Below are 20,421 nucleotides of genomic sequence, written 5' to 3' on the forward strand. Positions count from 1 at the left end.
TAATCAGAGTCAGCAGCAGAAATATTGATCTGAAACCTGATCAGTTATTTATCAGTCAAATCAGATCAATGTAGAATTTTATAACATGTAAAACAATGAAAATGTTGGAAATGATTTCAACACATTTTTAAAATAGATTCATTTATTTTTCATCTTGTTTAAATGTTCCAGAACAAACTTTTTAAATAAGTTTGTTTTACTTTGAAAATTCTGATCAGGTTGAACTTTATTTTGAAGTATTAATCTGAGCTGTCTGTTTGATCCAGTTCACCTCCAGCTGCTGTCTGTCTGCCTGGACACTGATGACACTGCAATGACATCATGAGCTCTGTGCTCTGTGATTGGCTGCTCTGTGTGTTAGAGTTCAGCTGCTGCTGCACTTTCTGTCAGTGCAGTTAGGACACTTTGCACACTTCACACAGTTTAACACACACACACACACAGACACACACACAGAGTGAGTGAGAGCTGTTGATGAAGATGAAGGAGCTGCTCCTCTTCCTCTCCTGTGTCCTCGGTGTCTCTGCTGATGGTGAGTTTCTCTCTGTAAACTCTGACAGAGTGGCAGCAGATTATTGATCAGGTTATTGATCAGTGTTTCATGTGTTTCAGGTCTGCACAGTGATGTTGCTCTCCTTGGCTGTTCAGACTTTGATGGAGAGGACATGTATGCACTGGATGGTGAAGAGCTTTGGTACGCAGACTTCAACAAACACACAGGAGTCGAACCTCAGCCACCTTTTGTTGATCATATGAGCTACCAGGAAGGAACTTATGACACAGCTGTGGCTAATCAACAGATCTGCAGAAGCAACCTGAAGATTGTTCGTGCAGCGATGAAGGATTTCCCTACAAAACACAGTAAATACATTTAATTATTGTACCATGTTACCTGTTCACCTGTACACACTGTAACAAAGAAACACACACCTGATGATCTCATTAACATAAAATATGAATAACTGACTGCAGATGTGAGACTGATGGATTATGAAGCTGAACATGTGACCACAGATGTGTCAGTTTAATCCAAATTACAGTAACACAGCTGGAATATGAAGTAAAACACACACACAGAAAACACCTGTGTGTGAAAGCCTGAGTTAAACTGACTGAGACTGAGCTGTGACAGGTGACAGGTTACTGTGGAAACAGAGGAGCTGCAGAGCTCAGCTGAGTCTGATCACAGCAAACATCCCATCATCATTACATCATAGTGTGTGTTACTGCAGCACACACACTGATGTTTCACTGTTAATCATCACTGAGTTAAAGTCAGTCAGGTTAGTCCAGTTTGTCTCCATGATGGAGCTGTGCTCTGATCTTCAGCAGCAGATATCAGACCTTCATCCTCTGATTGTTGTGTTCCTGCACAGTTGTTCCTTCAGGTGTGATGATCTACACCAGAGATGAGGTGGAGCCTGGACTCCAGAACACTCTGATCTGTCATGTGACCGGTTTCTATCCTGCTCCTGTCAACGTCTCCTGGACCAAGAACGGAGAGAAGGTGACTGAAGGAACCAGCATCAATGTTCCCTATGTCAGCAAAGATCTGGGGACCTTCACCCAGATCTCCAGACTGCAGTTCACCCCACAGCTGGGAGACGTCTACAGCTGTACAGTGGAACATCTGGCTCTGACTCAGCCAACCACCAAGATCTATGGTGAGAAAAACTTTATTTAAACAGAGCACACTGACAGAAATGCAGATGTGGAGCTTCATGTCTCTGTGTGTGTTTGTGTGTACAGATGTGGAGGCGTCTCAGTCTGCTCCTGGTGTTGGACCTGCAGTGTTCTGTGGAGTGGGTCTGACTGTGGGTCTGCTCGGAGTGGCTGCTGGAACCTTCTTCCTCATCAAAGGAAACGAGTGCAGCTGATTGGCTCACAGTGATGATGTCAGCAGTGGTTATATAATGAGCTCTTAATCAGTGATTGTAATAAAGTTGTGTTACTTTTTGCTGTCTCTAAGTGTACAGAAAGTTCACCTGTCAGTGATCCTCAGAGGCTGATTCCTCTGTTCTCTCTCCTACCTGTTCACCTGTTCACCTGTTTCACCTGAGCTGCTTCACAGGTGTGAGCTGACTTTCTGTCTGTGATCAATAAAGTTTCTCTGTGGAGTTCAAACTCAAAGCAAACAGGAAGAATCAGTTTGAACTGCTGTGATTTACTGATGTTACAGATACTTGTGTTAATAAATACTCTGGTAAAAGTTCAAGTACTGATTCGACTTCTTTACTGCAGTAAAAGTAAAAAGTACAGGCTCTCTAACTGAACCTTGTGCTATATTAATGTAATAATAAAACAGTATTAATACATGAGAATAGAAACGTTATTCCAGTCTAAATTCTAATAATGAATCTGTCCTGTAGGACCTGAGCAGAGAAAGAGACTGATCTCCATCCCCTACACTGACAGCATACAGGCTGTAGAAATGTTGGATTCAGTGAATGAATCTCAGCATCAGCAGCTTTGATTCAAACTCATCTCTGCTGCACTGATGTAACCTGTAACTCTGACCATGAACACAGCCTCTGTGCACCAACACAGAGCTTTACTGTACATACAGTACAACAAACTGACCTGTTTATCACACACAAAACTGCAGTATTTTCATACACTCTCTGAATAACACAAAGTCAGCATACTTCAGTTTATTTTCCAGTCCTTACCTTTAATTCTAACCTCTCTTCTTCCTCTCCTGTCCTCTTTCTCCATCTCTGAGTGAACTTCTCTCTCTTTGCTCTCCCTGAAATACAGCAGCTCTTCTATTAGCTAGCAGACACACTGTGTGACAAACTGCACACACTTTGTGTGTTTGCTGATATTTGTTCAGCATTTAGAAACGTTGCATTTAAAATGACCTGTGATTGGTCACACATGAGCAGCTCTGGGGTAACAGGTATCTGATATTAACCAGGATTATGGGTCAAAAACAGCACTGAGCAGATCCCAGAGCTGCCTGATGTGAACCAGCTGCTTCCTCTGTGTCTGTCATTACTGCAGTTTATGTTTGATTATTGATCAGAGTGAACATGGAAGAAACTTCCAGCACTGTTTCCTCCTGCTGAGCTTCAAACCTGCGTACATGCTGTTATTTTAATGATATTGTTAGGGATTATTTTTTACTCAGTGAATAAAGGACAATTGTTTAAAGGTAAACTTCAGTAAATTAAATAATTAACAGTGGATCAACCAAATAATAAACAATTAAATAATACATTAGACAGAGAGCAACAGATCAGAAAGTTCTAGACTAACTTCTCTCTCTTTCAGAGCATCTTATCTTGAGGAACGGCCACCGAACGTACAATTAGAACATCACCAACGTCACCATGTTCTGTTATTAATCTGGACAAGATTTCTCTGTATTGATTAAATTAGAACATCAGGAAGATGTGCCTATATGACTGAGAGGAATCTGAATGAAAAACCAGCCAGAACAAGACTGAATGATGAAGGTCAACTCATAGCAGCCAGAGATTGTTTATGCTTAGATAACAGGAGTATAAAAATGTTTTGGTTAGACAGGAACACTCAGAGAGAGAGCTCACTCTTACTCTGAGTCCCCACATGCATGTGTATTTTTCTGATCCTTTAATACATTAAATGTTTTACTTTTTTAATTAAAGTGTTTCAGGTGTCTTCCTTCATAAAAAACCTGTTTACCTGACAATATCAATAAAGTTTGAGAACAAACTGAGGAGGGTCATGTGACACAGAGCAGTGCCCACGGTTACACCTGCACACATTTATCCACACAGTCAGTCTCACCTGGAGCTCCTGCAGGAGGTCAGAGTAACAAACACACTAAATATTAAAAAAAGGAAATGAACCATAAATACCAGTGAGAGCATGAACACACTGAGACCAGAAATCATTACACATCAAAGTGCTGCTCTAACATGATTCTACATTTATGAATGATTGGTTTGATTGGATTCTGACGTCAAGATTTTTTTTTTACTCCAAATATTGATCATCAGCCTGTCTGATCACTAATGATCAGCTGAAATATGAATTTATATCAGAATCAGAAGTTCACCAAGATTCACAATTTCCATTTAAAACATTTAAACTGAATATGACAAAAATCCATTCTGCACACTGACATGAGATCAGCCTGTTTGTAGCTCAGTGACCTTTTCTCCATCATATCCATAAATCTGTATAATCAATGCAGGAGGAGGATCAATCCAACACATATTTTTACTGCACTGGAGCACCATGAAAATGCTTCACTATAAAATTAAAGTGTTTTGGTCCTTTTATTTTGAAAGGACAGGTGGTTGGAGGTTATCATAGATTCTGATTATTACTGCAGTATTACTGTCACAGGTTACTGCAGGTGGGTTAAACTGTGTGTCCAGCTGCAGCTGTTTATTGATCAGATCCATCATTCTCTCAGTTCCGTGTTTGATTGTAATATAAAGTGAACACAGTGATGCATGTTTTTATCTTCCTACAGCAGAGAGTAAAAGTACTCAGTTACTCACTTTACTCTCTGCCTGCTGCTTTTAGAGCTTTAATGGAAACTTTCCTCTGACTTTACCTGAACTTCACTGATCACTGTTTCCTCTGTGTGTGATGAAGAGCTGCCGGCTGCTGCCAGAGAGTTCTGCCTGGTAACAGCTGATGCTGCAGGTCATGTGACCTGTGCTCTGGTTTTTAGAGCCGCTCTCAGTCAGACTGTCAGAGTTTGTCAGGAGAACTCAGGAACATGGCTTCATCCTTCCTCTGCTTCACCCTCCTCTTCATCACCATCTACACTGCAGGTAAGATGAATACACTGATCAATACTGATATTCTGATCCATACTCTGCTGATCAATACACAATTTATACTGAACCACTCTCCACACAGCAGAACGATCAATCAGAGATCAATACACACAGTGATTCTCTGATCACTGATCAATAGTTTATTCTTCAGCAGCTTCTACACAGCAGGTGTGCTGAATACACTCAGTAACATGCTGATCAATACACACCATCAGTCACTGCACAGCAGGTGGATCAATACATTCATCAGTGCTGATCAATACAGTGATCAGTTTATAGTGTGAGCTTCAGTCTGGTTCTGTTCTGTTCTCAGATGGATTCATGATGTATACGGTGGATCGCTGTAACTTTAACTCCACTGAGCTGAAGGACATCGAGTTCATCAGATCTTACTACTACAACATGATGGAGGTCGTCAGGTTTGACAGCAGTGTGGGGAAGTATGTTGGATTCACTGAGTTTGGAGTGAAACAGGAAGAGGCCTGGAACAAAGATCAGGGACAGCTGGCTGCAATGAGAGCTCAGAAGGAGACGTACTGCAAACAACATGTTGATGTTTACTCCAACACTGCTCTGACTAAATCAGGTGAGTCTGTAGGTTCATCATCCTGTTCAACCTCACACTGAATACCACACTCTGAGTACTGAATACTATACCCTGAGTACTCAGTACTACATTGTAGATACTGAGAACTACACTCTGAATACTACATTGTGAATACTGAGTAGTACTCTGACTCCCTCGGTGTGTGACTGTGTCACAGCTGCTGGTCACATGATGCTCTGTAAATCCCACATAAACAGCTTTATGTATTACTTTAAATATAGAGTTATTGATCACAGCTTCACCTGTAAATCCACCTGTAATAAACGATGATGTCACAGATTCACCTAAACTCAGTCTGTGTCGCTCCCTGGTGGTGAAATACTGTAATCACACATCTGCAGCTCACTGGTTCTCAATGATATTTTTTTATTTCCCAGAAGTTAATTTTTTAATATTTCCAATGACATCTTTCTTAAAGCAGCCTGACAGTAACAGCCATTAAAAGTGTTTCTCTGCTTCAGTCATTTTACAGCAAACAAACATCAGAAACACTGATAATAATGGTGAACAAAGAAAGCTGGATTAGGCCCAACATTTTTACACACACACAGTAATCTGAATTCAACAAAGGTTGCTAAAAATGATTTACTTTTCCATATTTTTAACATAAATGAACTGCAGCATTTTGAACTGACTCCATCCAGAGGTCATCATATGGTCATCAGCAGGTCAGTCTGTCCTCGGCTGCTTCAGGGATTCAAGAATTACATAAATAGACCCTTTTACTGTGTAAACAATAATGATGTAGGCAGCGATGTGCGTGCATTTTGGAAACAGAAGTACGTCGGAGTTCAATAGCGTTTCAACCTATGAGAAGGGATTATCAACGAAAGATCGTGAAAACTACCTGCAAATATTAATTTTGACCACCAGGAACCCACTCTGATCCCTGTGGTATGTTAGCAAGTGGCCCAGTATCTGTGGGCGGATATATACATGTATTTATTGGAGAAACCCAGCGTACACTGGAGAGAGGTTCCAGCACATATAAGTCACTGGATGCTTACAGTTATGTTTGTGGCTGTGTACGAACATCAAATATCCTGACACAGACTCAGAGTTTTGTGTCTTGAAGGCAGAAGTTCTTCAAGTCAAAGACAAGGAAACAGGAGGCTGTGTATGAGGCTGGGTCATTGTAAACAAGTCAGAGAGCTACGTCCTCACAGTGAACTGTACCTGCATGGCACAATCTGCACAATCTGAGTACTTCATCAAACTGCTTTTCTAGCTTGTTAAGAGTTTTCTGACTGCAGATATTATTGATTTACAATGAAAAAAATATATATATACTGTTCCAGTCACACTGTGAGACACGCTCAGCAATTCATATGTGAGTCTGCTCAGACTTTTGACTGGCACTGCATTTTGTAATCTATAATGCGATTAAATATTCATTTAAAAATCAGGACTCTCTGAGTCCAGCGATGCCTCACCTGTAAACAGCCACACTACAGTTTAAAGGCCAGATAGCCTCCCAGCTAATGCTGTTTACTTTAGATACCTGACATCCCGGTGTAACCAGAGTAGATAAATAACTTTACCTAATATAAAATGGGCGCTTCAAATGTGAGCATTTCTGATCGTGTCCTCAGTCCAATTTTTATCAATACATTTGATGGCCTGCAACCACAGACTCCTCCGTTTTCTCTCAAACAGCCGTGATCCGGTGGGATTCGGTACAACTTCAGGCCACTTTTGGTAGAGGAGAAATTCTGACAGCCAAACACACAACAGCAGATATTTTGATGCTGATATCACTCTTAAATCACGTTTAAACGCTGCGCGGTTTCCTCGTTCTTATTGATTTGAATGGAGCAGCAGTTCACTTCTGTTACTAGAATGCGCGCGCATCCTTTGATGACGTAGGCTGTAAATGGGTCTATTAAAAGCCTTTCAACATAACGTGTGAAGTATTATCTTTAGCTTATATATCATTGTGTGCCTTAAATATGTAAAACCTGATGTGTTTATTGTGTATACATGCCACATGATTCTGTATATTTGTTCAAATGTTTAATAAAAAAAAAAAAAAAAAAAAAAAAAAAAAAAAAAGCCTTTCAACAACCTGTGCGACAGACAGTTCGCCATTGAACACCACTCACACTGGTGTAGCTGCTGTGACCCACAGACAACAGTTTAGTAAGAGACTATGTACACATTAGACTGCTGTCTGTGGTGTGACCAGAGGGAAGGAAGGGAAACCACGCTAGAGAACAAGAGAGCTGCGTGATTAATAGATTCAGTTAGAGAGTATTCTGGAGTCACCAGCAGCCCGTTAGCGGACCTGACTCTGTGAGTATCGTGTGAGACTTACAGAAATATGACCAAAGAACCTGAGCAGAGAGGAACATGTTCTCTGACCCTTCAGGAATCCGCTCATCACTCCACCACCACCGGGAGCTCCTCCGCCATTACCGGAGTGACGCCATCCGCGCTTGAAAAAAATTTGCGCATCTACATCAGTATATGCGGTTCAACCCGTGGTGCCTTTAGGTGCACCTCGTAAATTTAGACATCTATACTTTAACAGACTTAAATAATATAATTTAGTGCCCTTTTGTAATAGTTTGCATATTCTGTACAAACTAAAGTGATACACAACATGAACAACACTATACAGGCATATTTGCAGATCTCCAAGAATATCATAACCAGGTTGTTACAAGCATATAGCACCATGTTCATACTCATAGTTTATTTGTGAAAAACAAGTTTCAAATGGTTAATGCAACATTTGGCTACTATTAGATAGTTATAAGATAAGTCAAATGCATTATGATACCTAGCTACAATGACATATAGGTACCTGGTTGTAAGTGCGTGAAAAAGATCTAATCAAACTGTTATCAACAATTAACCTAAAATTCCTGTTCACCCAATCCTCAAGTACATCCTTAGTCAATCTCAAGTGAAATGGCTGTAGGAATGAGTATTATCATTATTATTATTATTAGCAGTGGTAGTAGTAGTACTAGTATCATAGAATGGATGGATTATTATAATTAGTGGAGAGTGTTACTACTTTATGGACTACATGTACAATAGCCACTGGAAGGAAGGACACACTACACAATGTGCTGCCAGGTTTTCAGCTAATACCTTCAGAAAGCAAATTTTGGAGAAAAGTGCCCCTTCTATTAGTATTCTATTTAGTAGAACCAAATAAATAGGAGATAAAGATACTATTTATTGATTGGATTTTTGCTGTGTTGTCTGTTATGTGTAGAGCTCGTCCCTTAAGTTAGGATACTTTCTAATGTTTGACTGATTCATAGGTCAGTGTTAAGTGACTCAATAAACAAAGAAATCCTCTGAAAATGGTCGGGAACAAGGACTGTGACAGAAAATGAGTGAAAAAGCAGCCAATGTCCAGAGAATAAACTTTAGATAGCTCGAGAACAGCTGCCCAGTACTCAGTCTGACTCTTTGGAAGCAAAACACAAACCCAACTCTAAGTAAACTGGGGTCCTGTGTGTCATGCAAACAGAAATAAAATGCAATGATTTTCAAATTATGTTTGGTTTTTTTTCTTTGGCCATAGCAGCTTTATTTGACAGTGCAGAGAGACAGGAAAGCAGGAGGGAAAATGGGAGAAGACACACAGCAAAGAGCAACAGGTCAGGACTTGAACTTGTGCCACCTGCCTTTTCACCTCACAGCATACATGGTCATCTACTCGTCTGCTGGGCCACCCCGCCACCCACAATTTGCAAATCTTATAAACCTAGATTTTATTCAGAACAGAACATATGAAATATCTAAAGTGAAAAAATGTACAGAACCAGTAAAGAGTATGGCCACAGCTTAAGTGTGTCCAAACTACTGAAACTACTTAAGACTGTATGATTTTAAGAAAAAGAGTCACTGAATTGTAATGGGAGCAACACGTCTCAACCAAGTTCAGCTGGGGCAACAAAAGCCTAGAAAAGTAAGAGGTGCTTAAACAAAAACAGGTGGAAGAACATTTTGCAGCTAAATATATTGATCGGTAAAGAAGGCAGTGAGTTTGGGTATATAGTAAAGATGGGCAGAGGTTCACAAATCTGCAAAAAACTGTATCTACAAATTTTGTTACAGTTTCAGAATAATGTTCCTCAATGTAAAATTGTGAAGACTCTGAACATCTCTATAGAACATAATCTCATCAAATAATTCAGAGAATCTGGAGAAATCTCTGTGCACAGGCTGAAATTTTAGATGCCCCTCATCTTCAGCCCTCACACAGTATCTTTATCTAGTGTTTATTTGGTTCTACTAAATAGAATACTAATAGAAGGGCCCTCAGGCAGCACTGTACTGAGATCAGTCAGCAGTCAGAATCTGTCATCTACATGGGCTCAGGAACACTTCCACCTCCAGTGTCTATAAGCATGTTTCACTGTGGCATCCACAGATGGGGGTTAAAGCTATATCACACAAAGAAGAGGCCACATGATTAACATGATCCAGAAAGGCTGCTGCCTTCTTTACAAATATAAAACGGACTGAAGTAAAGCAGAAAACTGTTCTCGGATCAGACAATTTGAAATGTGTTATTCCTTGTTGGAAAACAAGCAGTTTGGACTTGCAAAAGCCATGACTGGAGGATCCTGGGATCTGTTGTATGTGTAGCCCTTAAAGTAGTAACACTCTCTGCTAACAACAACAATAATAAAGACAATAATCCATTCTATAATAAAAATAATAACATTTCTCATCATCATAATCATAATAATGTGTTTTTCAGTAATGATATAAAATTTGGAGCTTCAATTCCAAGAAGTTCTGTGTTCCATTTATTTGTTTTTATTATTGTGCTTTTGAACAACCAAGTTACAGACAATTAAAGAGGCTAAAATATCAAATATTACACAGATCTTTTACTATCATTTTATTATTGTCATATTAGCTGCAGAAGTCAGTAGAAATGGCAGATTCTAAAACTTGGAACAATATAAGAACATTGTTGACAAACCTGACACCCAAAAAGAGACTTATTGGTGGTATTAAGGGTGAGCTGGCAGGAAGGCTGATGACACTGATGGGACAAACAGAGAGAGACCTTTGACCTTTAACCTGCCCCTTGATGCAGCTGTTAGAAAAAATGTAAGTTAATCAAAAATAGTACCCAGTGACATGCTGAACAAGAATATTGGGGAGTTTGTAAAGAAACACGCTGATTTATATTTTTCATGGATTTTTAAATAGCTTCTTATACATCAGTGGGTGATGTAATGTGGTGACTTTGGAAAGTAATAACTTCAAAATACTGCAGTCAAACAACTTGAAAATGCTCTCAGAGGCACCTGAGAACATGTATAATGAGGATATCGTGGTGCTTACAGAAAACAATTTGATTTGGATTTTTTATGCATTTTTGAATATCTGCTGATGCAGCAGTGATTGTGTCCATATTTCTATTTCTAGGCTGCAAAAATTTCGAATGTCTGCAGCCATTTCACTTGAGAATGACTAAGGATGTACTTGAGGATTGGCTGAACAGGAATTTTAGGTTAATTGTTGATAACAGTTTGATTAGATCTTATTCACACAGTTATAACCATGTACAAGCATATTATTATATCTAGGTGTCATAATGCATTTGACTTATCTGATAACTATCTAATAGTAGCCAAATGTTGCATTAACCAATTGAAACTTGACTTTTCACAAATAAACTATGAGTATGAACATGGTGCTATATGCTTGTAACAACCTGGTTATGATATTCTTGGAGATATGTAAATATGCCTGTATAGTGTTGTTTATGTTGTGTATCACTTTAGTTTGTATAGAATATGCAAACTATTAAAAAGAGTACTAAATTATATTATTTAAGTCTGTTAAAGTATAGATGGCTAAATTTACGAGGTGCACCTAAAGGCACCACGGGCTGAACCGCATATACTGATGTAGATGCGCAAATATTTTTCAAGCGCGGATGGCGTGACTCTGGTCCGCCATTGCTGTTTAGCCTGCACATTTACGTCACCGACTGTTCTCGCCTTTATCCATGGCCACAAAATACAGCTCTTGTAACCTAGCAACCACCGCCTAGCAACAGTGGTGTTCAAACTCGCTATTTGGTGTAAAAGCCGTTCAGATTTTTTTTGGTTTTATGTCAGTAATAGTAAGAAAACAGATTTGACGCAATCCCAGCAAACAGCAGCTTAATGAGAAGAAATCAAACTGAGATCAGCTTTGTGTTCAGTCTTTAACGTGTGTGCAGGACATTAAACACTGTGAACTCTTTACTGCACCTGTATGTGTTAATCTAAGGCAGCAGTTTAACATCAGCCAGTTTCCGTCAGGTACCATCAGATTTACAACCACAGCTGCACACTTCACTGATGTTACAGACTAACATGTTTAAAAACTGATGCTGATCCACATCAAACTCGAGCATTTAAGTTCAGGATTATATTCAGTTAAATTGAGTTTAATTCAATTCAATTTTATTTATATAGCGTTAAATCACAACAAACCGGCGCCTCAAGGCTCTTTGTATTGTGGGTAAAGACCCTACAATAATACAGAGAAAACCCACCAGTCAAAACGACCCCCTATGAGCAGCACTTGGTGACAGTGGGAAGGAAAAACTCCCTTTAACAGGAAGAAACCTCCAGCAGAACCAGGCTCAGGGAGGGGGGGTCATCTGCTGAGGGGGGGAGAGACAGAGATTAATAATAACTAATGATTAAATGCAGAGTGGAGTATAAACAAAGTAAATAAGGTGAATGAAAAGAAACAGTGCATTATGGGAACCCCCCAGCAGCCTAGGCCTATAGCAGCATAACTAAGGGAGGGTTCAGGGTCACCTGATCCAGCCCTAACTATAAGCTTGATCATAAAGGAAAGTTTTAAGCCTAATCTTAAAAATAGAGAGGGTGTCTGTCTCCTGAATCCAAGCTGGGAGCTGGTTCCACAGGCTGTATGAACATGAAAACACACTAAATACTTCAAAGTAAAACAAGAAGTCCAGCAGGAATGAAGTTTACCTTTACCATAACTAGTTTGACAGTTACTGCTCTATAGTTCATACAATTATGACTGACAGAAAATTAATCTGAAACTATTTTGAATATTGTCACCTTGTTAGCATAATTGCCCAAAATGGTCATTTTTGAATAAAAGCTTTATTTTTGCCTAAATCACCTAATTTTCTATGTTTGGAGGAGTTTTATGTCTTTTCTGAAAACCCTAAAAGAATGACTTAGAAAAAGAGGTGATGATATTTAAAGATTTTAATACCAACAGTAGTGTTGTAGTACTCAAGACTGCTTTTTGATGGTCTCGGTCTTGTCATGGACTCAGACATCGCGGACTCGGGATTTTATTTCAAGACCAGTCAAGACCACAGCTGTGGAAATGTCACTAAATTGCCAGAATATTGTCCAATTTATTTGTTAACATCTTTGCTTTTATTGGATGCAAACGTACTGATTCAAATCCAACAACGATTGGGCTCCTCTGCCTCTCAAAGGAGCACCTTGCAGACTCCGCCCCAGCTAGGTCGCTGCTATTATCGCTGCTTACGCCTGTATCATTTCACCGCAGTTTGCAATCTACCACAGAGCACGGACAGTTTCATTCACAATGTGCATGTTTGATCTCACTATGGTCACGCGTGTGCTGCATAAATCGAAATAACAACCGGCATGAACACGAAGAGAAGTAAGAGGAAAAATGAAGATCTAAGGAAAATTTCAGGCTTTCGATTAAAAAAAAAATCCCAGCATGAAAGGTAAATACCAACCTTCATGTATTTTGATACACAAACTGAAAATTTAATGCAAGTTTTAGGGCTGCAATAATTCTTGGAATAACTCAATTCGATTATTAAAAATCCTCGACACAAATTTGTTGCTTTGATGTTTCATTTCAACTCTGCAGCTCAGGTGTCTCCGTGTAAGCGGAGCATTTCCTCCACATTAGTTCACTGTCACTGTGACAGATTTCCATCATTTGGAAACAAACAGCCCTTTAATACGAGTGGATCATTGCTGACAGGTTTTTCCAGCCCCCACTGCTCTGTGCTGTGAGTGAGTGTCTTGTGCAGAGGATGTCAGCTGTTATTTTTTCGTTACATCAGCTGTAGCCACCAGAACAGATCTATAACCACAGTGTACTGGGGAAAGGGGGGCTGCCATTAGCACTAGCAACCGTTCGGTGCTGGAAGCCCCCCCCTTCAGTACAGAGGGGCTCCGTCAAAATGTTTTTTATCATTAAACCCTGATTAGCGAATAAAAATAGAGCAGCAGTAGAAACATAATTTGGAGGATGCTTGTGAATAAATAGAATTACAGCATTAAGCTCATTCAGCCCCCAGTTTTACAACAAAAACACAGCAGCAGCTGTTTTACTGCAGTCTGTCTGCACAAGCGCAGCAAGCACAAAGAGGCGGAGCCGTTACTGAGACGGTGAGCTCAGGTGGAGTGAAAGGAGCTCTTGTTCCTGTAACCACCTTAAAACCTTTACTGGGAAACAGCTGGAGGTCCTTCATCAACCACCTGATCAGCAACATAATCCAGGAAGCAACAAGCTCAGATGATGAACTCTGAGACGGCCAACTCAGTGTTCAGTTCCACTGACTGCTGATCAGTTTGTTCACTCTGAGTTCAGCACATACATGAGAAAAGAAAGCAAGCCTTGATCAATGTACCTCCAATACCAGGATTCACCTGGCACTCTGTCTCAGGTTACAGTGATGGCTGCAGTGATGTACGGGACATGTTTCAGGGAACTAACGGACTAACGCTCTGCTGTCAGTGGAGTCACAGAAAGATGGAGACAGATTTTATTTTGAGCTGTTAATAAATCCACAATGTTCACTGAGCACCATCTATACCATTAATGACTGATTCAATATAACAAGAAACTAATGTCTAACTGGGATTTCATGCTTGCAAAGCTGCAAACTTGTTCAATATAATGTGCTCCACTGTGGACTTTAACTTTAACCATATAAAAGAGAAAATCTTCAGCTGGTTCAGGTGCAGCAGGAGGAACGACTCAGAGACACTGTTAGAGAAACCTGTCAGTGAGCAGGTTGGTGCACAGAGTCATGGTCACTGAGTCACTTTAACCCCTTAACTGGCAGCAAAAAAATCACCTGACAAAAACTACATAACACCCTCTGGTTATTATTGGCTCTGAACAACCCATTTCATAGCCTATTAACTGACTGCGTCTGGTCCGCCGGCCGAATGAAGTGCATTTATATGGCAGGCTAGACCCGCCCATTTTGACTGACACCTCATTCGGCCAATCATGTTAAGAAATGGGTTTCCCAGAGCCAATAATACTCAGAGGGCGTCACGTAGCTTTGTCAGGTGATTTGGTGCAGCCAGTTACATGATTGGCCGAATGACGTGTCAATAAAAATGGGAGGGTCTAGCCTGCCATATAAAAGGGACTACAAACGGCCCGTCACCGGGCCCTTGCCAGTTAAGGGGCTAAGTTACCTTTGTGGAACAAAAACCCAGTTTTCCACATCTCAGCATTAACAAACTCAGAGTTTTCACCAAACCTGTTTTCTGTGATGGGTCTGAGTCCTTTACTCACACACCAACACAGCAAAGTCAAAATGCTCCATTAAAAGTCCTGCATGACACTGTCCTGATTCTTAATTAACTTATCAAATACTGATTTCTCCCTGCTACCACTGAAGAACACTTGAAACAATATTCTAATTACCCATGATCCTTCAGTCACGTCTGCAGTGAAGATGTTAACCTTCTGTCACTGTGTGGAGTCTATCTGACCTTTGGTCCACCAGGTTTCTCTGTCAGTGCAGATTCAGCTCACTGCAAAGGCACAGAGAGCACAGGCCACAATTCACTATGAAACTAATCATCTTGAATTGACCCAAAATCAACTTAGAAGAAAAAAGAGCAAATGATCCTAAAAGAAAGCTGTTACAGCAAAAACATTATCCACAGTTAACTCACACATTGACCTCTAATTTCTGCTGTTTACATGAAAGGCTGCCATCCTCAGCCAGAATAACCATATAATCCATACCATCAGAGGCACAGGCTGAAAGGTCTCTGAACAACATCAAGCTGTGGACCAGTGGACAGTCGTCTGTCTGCCTGCTGGGAAAGAGAAGAAGAAGAAAGCAGAAAGAAGTTATGCAAATATCTAAAACCCACCTGTAACCAAGTCTGAGTAAACATTTCATGGATAACAAAGATTAGGGTGAAAGAAAAGATGCACGAGCACTGGGACATTTCTTATATAGTGCTAAAGATCAAAAACCACCCAGAGTACTTCATCCAACTAAATCTATCAGCATAAAACATGAGGTGTTCCCTGGATACTGAAGATATCCATAATACCATTCCTTGCTTTTGGGAGCTTCAGCAGTAATCAGCAGAAATATTAAAACAGTGGGAAAAACTGAGTTTATAAATATGAGCCATCTGAATAAAAGCCTCTGAATTATGTGGAGTCTCTAAATGTGCCTGCAGAAACCATCTAAACCATAGAAACATAAATAAATGAACTCTATGACTGGTAAAAAGAAAGAATGACGACTAACATACCAAATTATGAACCTTATTCTATCGATTATTCCATCGATTAATCGGATAAGAAATATTATTGTCATATTAACAATTCCCCTGCATATTTTAACTTCCCTGTACAGAAGTTGTAGCTGCTCCATCAACAGCTAAACAATAACTAGTGCTAATGTATATATGATAAAAGTGAAAAAATACCACCATTTCTTTCACTGTATACACAGTTTTCTGAAAAATCTTACATGACATTTTTCCAGATCTTTGCTTTTTGTGATATACGCATTTTGTATTCTTCAGGATATTTTACGATATTCACATCTGGATAATATCCATTTAAACATCTGTGAGAGATCAGATATTCCCATATTCTGTCTGGGAACATGGATACATGGCAGATCCATGAAGTTACCCATAAACTGCTCGATTGTTCCGGATACAGGCCGTTTTTGTCCAGTGAGTTCTCCTGATATCAGGAACATGTTGATCAGTGATCTGAGCTGCTCTCACACAGTGTGACCCTGAGCTTCCTCTGGATTATTCCTCTGGATTATTCCTCTGGATTATTGTGGTTCCTTCATCTCTCTCCCTCCTCTCAGCAGGTTGCTGTTATTACTGAAGTGAACCAGCTGCATCTCTGTGAATGAATTACAGCTCATTGTTAGTGGATCAGCCTCTGACTGCAGCATCACAGTAAATCTGTCCCATCAAAGTGAATCTCATTTCCTGTATCTCCTGCTGGGATCCAGAGGAGCTTCTTCCCTCCTCCCTGTTCAGGATTCCTGTGACTGCAGTGAGATTCCCTCCATCATCCCTGATCCAGCTGAAGGAAACATGGATCCATGATCATCCTGAACAGACCTGATTATAAAGCTTTAAACACTCTGATCAGCTCACAGAGCTCCTGATCTTCAGAGTGCTGTTAGAAATCTGTTCTTCATGCAGCAGCAACAGGAAGCAGTTTTCCTTCCAGCAGTGTGAAGGTCAGAGGTCAGCCATGAGTTTAACAGGCTGCTGATAAAAACTCAGATCCATCAGCAGCTCATGGATGAAACACAGTCATAATGAACATTTATATGATCTGCTCCTCTTCGGTTAATATGGATGGGCTGATGGGCTGTCGCTATGAATTATGGGATTTTTTTTCCTTCCATCAAGGATGGTCCCAGTGTCTCCTCTGCTAAAGGAGGCATTCCTCAGAGTTTGGAGAACTGGAACAGCTCTGATGATGGAGCCTCGCAGATACTTCAGGGTCTCCTCTCAGGGAGGAACCTTCCTCACACAAATGAACTGCAGGAACACAACCAGCAAACAGAAAAATGCTGCAAATGCTCTCAAAACACAACAGAAGTGTTTTTGGAGAAACAATAATGTGATGGACCAGCTGTGGAAGTGCAAACAGCAAACATGCATCTGCAGCATCATATGAATCATGTGATTCAAACACACATTACTGCAGGTTTTCCTCCCTCCCAGCACTGATGGACCCTCTGCTTCTTTAACCTTTTACCTCCGAACGTGTCGAACACGACACAATGTACGTCAAAAGTGCCGCCGTTCGCAGACTTCCGGCAACAAATACTGTAATACCCCATAGGGCTGTGAAGTACAATTTTTGAGCTTTCAGGAACCGTCTGAATGTTTTCAATAGGACAAACGGTTGCTGAGTTACGGTAAAAAGCCACTACACTACATCTTAATTAGCTGTTCGTGATTAGTAAGGGCAGGGAATGGGCGCTTCAGCGGAGATCGCCTGGTGTTAAAGGCTTAAAGTGTGTCTCCTTCACATGTTCTGGTTTCTGTCACACTTTTGTCTCCTCAGAAACTCTTCTGTTGTGTTCTGTCAGTGTTTTTCTATTCACTGGTACTTTCTTAAGTTGCCGTGTGTTTGACCTCTCTGGGTCACCATACTTAACAGTATTTTTATCAGTGCACATGAATACAGTGATCACTGAAGTATGATATTAATAACAGGAACTAATAATGTCTTCCAGTTCAGCCCTACGTCAGAATTCGGTCCATGATGCCTCACTCCAGTCACCATCCTGCCATGTTGGTCTGCAGCGTCTACGACTTCTACCCCAAATACATCAAAGTGAGCTGGCTCAGAGATGGACAGGAAGTCTCCTCTGATGTCACTTCCACTGAGGAGATGGCAGATGGTGATTGGTACTACCAGACCCACTCCCACCTGGAGTACACGCCCAGGTGAGTCTACATCAGGTCAGGTCCATAACATTGTTCTGGAAACCAGAACAACTTTTAATATGAAGTCTGCACTGAAGCTTAAAGGTTTAAGTCCTGGTCCAGATCTGAGCGGTCTGTGTGAGTCAGTGATGTTGGTCTGTGTTGAAGGTCTGGAGAGAAGATCTCCTGTGTGGTGGAGCACGCCAGCCTGAAGGAACCTCTGAGAACTGACTGGGGTAAATACCTGTCTGCCTGCACACACCTGTCTGTTTGCTTACCTGTGTGACTCTCACCTGTGTGTCCACCTGTGTGTCCTCAGACCCGTCCATGCCTGAGTCAGAGAGGAACAAGCTCGCCATCGGAGCCTCAGGACTGATCCTGGGTCTGATCTTATCTCTGGCTGGATTCATCTACTACAAGAGGAAGGCCCGAGGTCAGAGCAGGACTCTCACTCACAGACCAGTTCATACCAGACTGGAACCAGTTTAGACCAGACTAACTAGTATACATTCATATTAGTATTTGTAATAGCCTGTTTTGGAGTTTTAAAATGAATTTTCAGGCTGTTTTAAACCAGTTTCAGCCCATTTTAGTACCAGAACCTTTTCATTTCGGACCATTTCCAGTTTCAGGCTGCAGCCATGTTTCAAAGCCAGTTTCTGCTTTCAGAGGACCCTCAGACCTGGTCCAAGTCCTGAAACTGGAAACTTTACTGAATTCTTGGTGCTGATCAGTTCATGATGTGGTTCAGAGTTTGTTGTTGACTCATCTCTTCTTTCTCCAGGTCGTATCCTGGTTCCCACTAACTGATCCTGATCCTGATCCTGGTCCTGTTTGTGTCTGATGGAATAAGAAGCAGCTGCTTCCTGTGTTCAGCAGACTGATGATCTCTGTCTGGACTCTGAACCTGATCCAGGACCATCTCAGTACTGCTGCTGGTTGTTGTTGTGTTCACTGGGATGGTCCTGGATCAGGTTTCATGTGGACTCTGCTGTTTGATGCTTTAATGTGTAACTGCTGATGAATCCATGTAATCCATGTAATCATGTCTCTGGGTGATTTTGGTCTCTCCGCTCGTCTGATTCACATTTATAGATTTTTACTGGACGTCTTCAAACCAAAATAAACAACACAAACTCTTATCTGTGTGTTTATTTACCTGTATCATCATGTTAATGTCACACTGGAGCTCTGATTAATGTCACAGAAACCAGTTTACAGACCAGTTTAAACCAGTTTAAACACAGAGAGCTCCATTACATCCACCCTGTCCTGCAGGATGAATCAAGGTTCTCCGAGATGGAGTTTCTTCTGAACTTACTGATTTGTCCATGTGAAGAAGTTTTTGATACAATTTAAAGATAAAGAATACATTCATTCATCAATCCATTCTCTTCTACTTATCCTGTTCAGGGTCGGGGGGTTGGTGCCTATCCTGGGTATCATATGGGGAGAGGCAGGGTACACCTGTACAGGTAACCAGCCTGTCGCAGGGCCAACACAGAGAGACAGACAACCATTCACACTCATACATATATATACATATATATATATTGTAACGTTGTAAACACACTTCCACAGTCGGCGATGTTCACAACAAAGGTCGTCTTTATTAGCAGAAAAACGGCTGCTGTAGGCCACAGCCACGCCAACCACAACTACAACAACGGAACAGCAACACACACACACAGGCAAGCTCTCGGTCTTTTCTCTCTCTCCATGCTGCCTTCACGAACCTCCCGAACAGTCCGAAATCCCACAACATCAACACGCTCTCTAACTAAGAGAATCGCTACATTGCCCCCCCTCACTAAATCCCTCGCCCCGAGGGATCCCGTACAAAGTCTCTGAGGTGACCTGGGGGTCTTCTCTGCCTCTGCAGCCCCCTTGTAGACGACACTTGGGGCTGTGTCTGCTGTCCTGCAGCACCCTGCTTTTGATCTGGGAGGGGGTGCAAAAGTGGAGGAAGCTGTGGGGCAGTAGAAGGGGGCACAGTCAGTGAGTCTGGGGCTGTGGCTGTTTCATTTCTCAGGGGGGTCGACTGGACCGGGCGCACATCACCCTTATATGGAGCCAGCCTGTCTCTATGAAGGGCCACTCGTCTCCCCCTAGTCGGCAGCTGAACCCTGTACACCACTTCCCCCAGCTTCTCTACCACTACACAAGGCCCCACCCAGTGGCAGTCCAGCTTAGGGCACCGGCCTTTCTTCCTCCTCGGGCTGTACACCCACACAAGGTCACCGGCCCTGAAGTCTTTCCCTTTTACCCTCAAGTCATAATTCCTTTTCTGTCTCATTCCCGCTTTCTCCAGCTGATCACGGGGAAAAGCATGGGCCGACTCCAGCCG

The 20,421-nt window shown here is 41.3% G+C and overlaps 2 protein-coding genes across 4 annotated transcripts; both read left to right on the top strand.

Moving 5' to 3' along the window:
• The first annotated feature begins 373 nt into the window (after positions 1-373).
• On the top strand, positions 374-2,215 carry LOC115776943 (HLA class II histocompatibility antigen, DR alpha chain-like). The gene is made up of 4 exons (XM_030724741.1): positions 374-532; positions 613-861; positions 1,377-1,664; positions 1,750-2,215. Exons 1-4 carry the CDS (start codon positions 475-477, stop codon positions 1,875-1,877), a joined length of 723 nt encoding a protein of 240 aa, XP_030580601.1. The 5' UTR covers positions 374-474; the 3' UTR covers positions 1,878-2,215.
• A 2,446-nt stretch (positions 2,216-4,661) lies between these two features.
• LOC115776944 (H-2 class II histocompatibility antigen, E-S beta chain-like) lies at positions 4,662-19,216 on the top strand. 3 transcript variants are annotated; one of them, XR_004019533.1, is made up of 7 exons: positions 4,662-4,772; positions 5,092-5,364; positions 17,882-18,095; positions 18,243-18,310; positions 18,394-18,507; positions 18,859-18,968; positions 19,040-19,216. XR_004019533.1 is itself a non-coding variant. In XM_030724742.1 (6 exons), the coding sequence occupies exons 1-6, from the start codon at positions 4,718-4,720 to the stop codon at positions 18,882-18,884; spliced, it is 750 nt and encodes a 249-aa protein (XP_030580602.1). In that variant the 5' UTR covers positions 4,662-4,717; the 3' UTR covers positions 18,885-19,216. The 3 variants fall into 3 exon arrangements, 1 of the variants encoding a protein (XP_030580602.1); XR_004019534.1 differs by having other exon boundaries at positions 18,859-18,959; positions 19,043-19,216; XM_030724742.1 differs by having other exon boundaries at positions 18,859-19,216.
• Positions 19,217-20,421: the final 1,205 nt, after the last annotated feature.

The sequence above is a fragment of the Archocentrus centrarchus genome, unplaced genomic scaffold, assembly GCF_007364275.1.
Source record: "Archocentrus centrarchus isolate MPI-CPG fArcCen1 unplaced genomic scaffold, fArcCen1 scaffold_41_ctg1, whole genome shotgun sequence".
Classification (NCBI taxonomy): domain Eukaryota; kingdom Metazoa; phylum Chordata; class Actinopteri; order Cichliformes; family Cichlidae; genus Archocentrus; species Archocentrus centrarchus.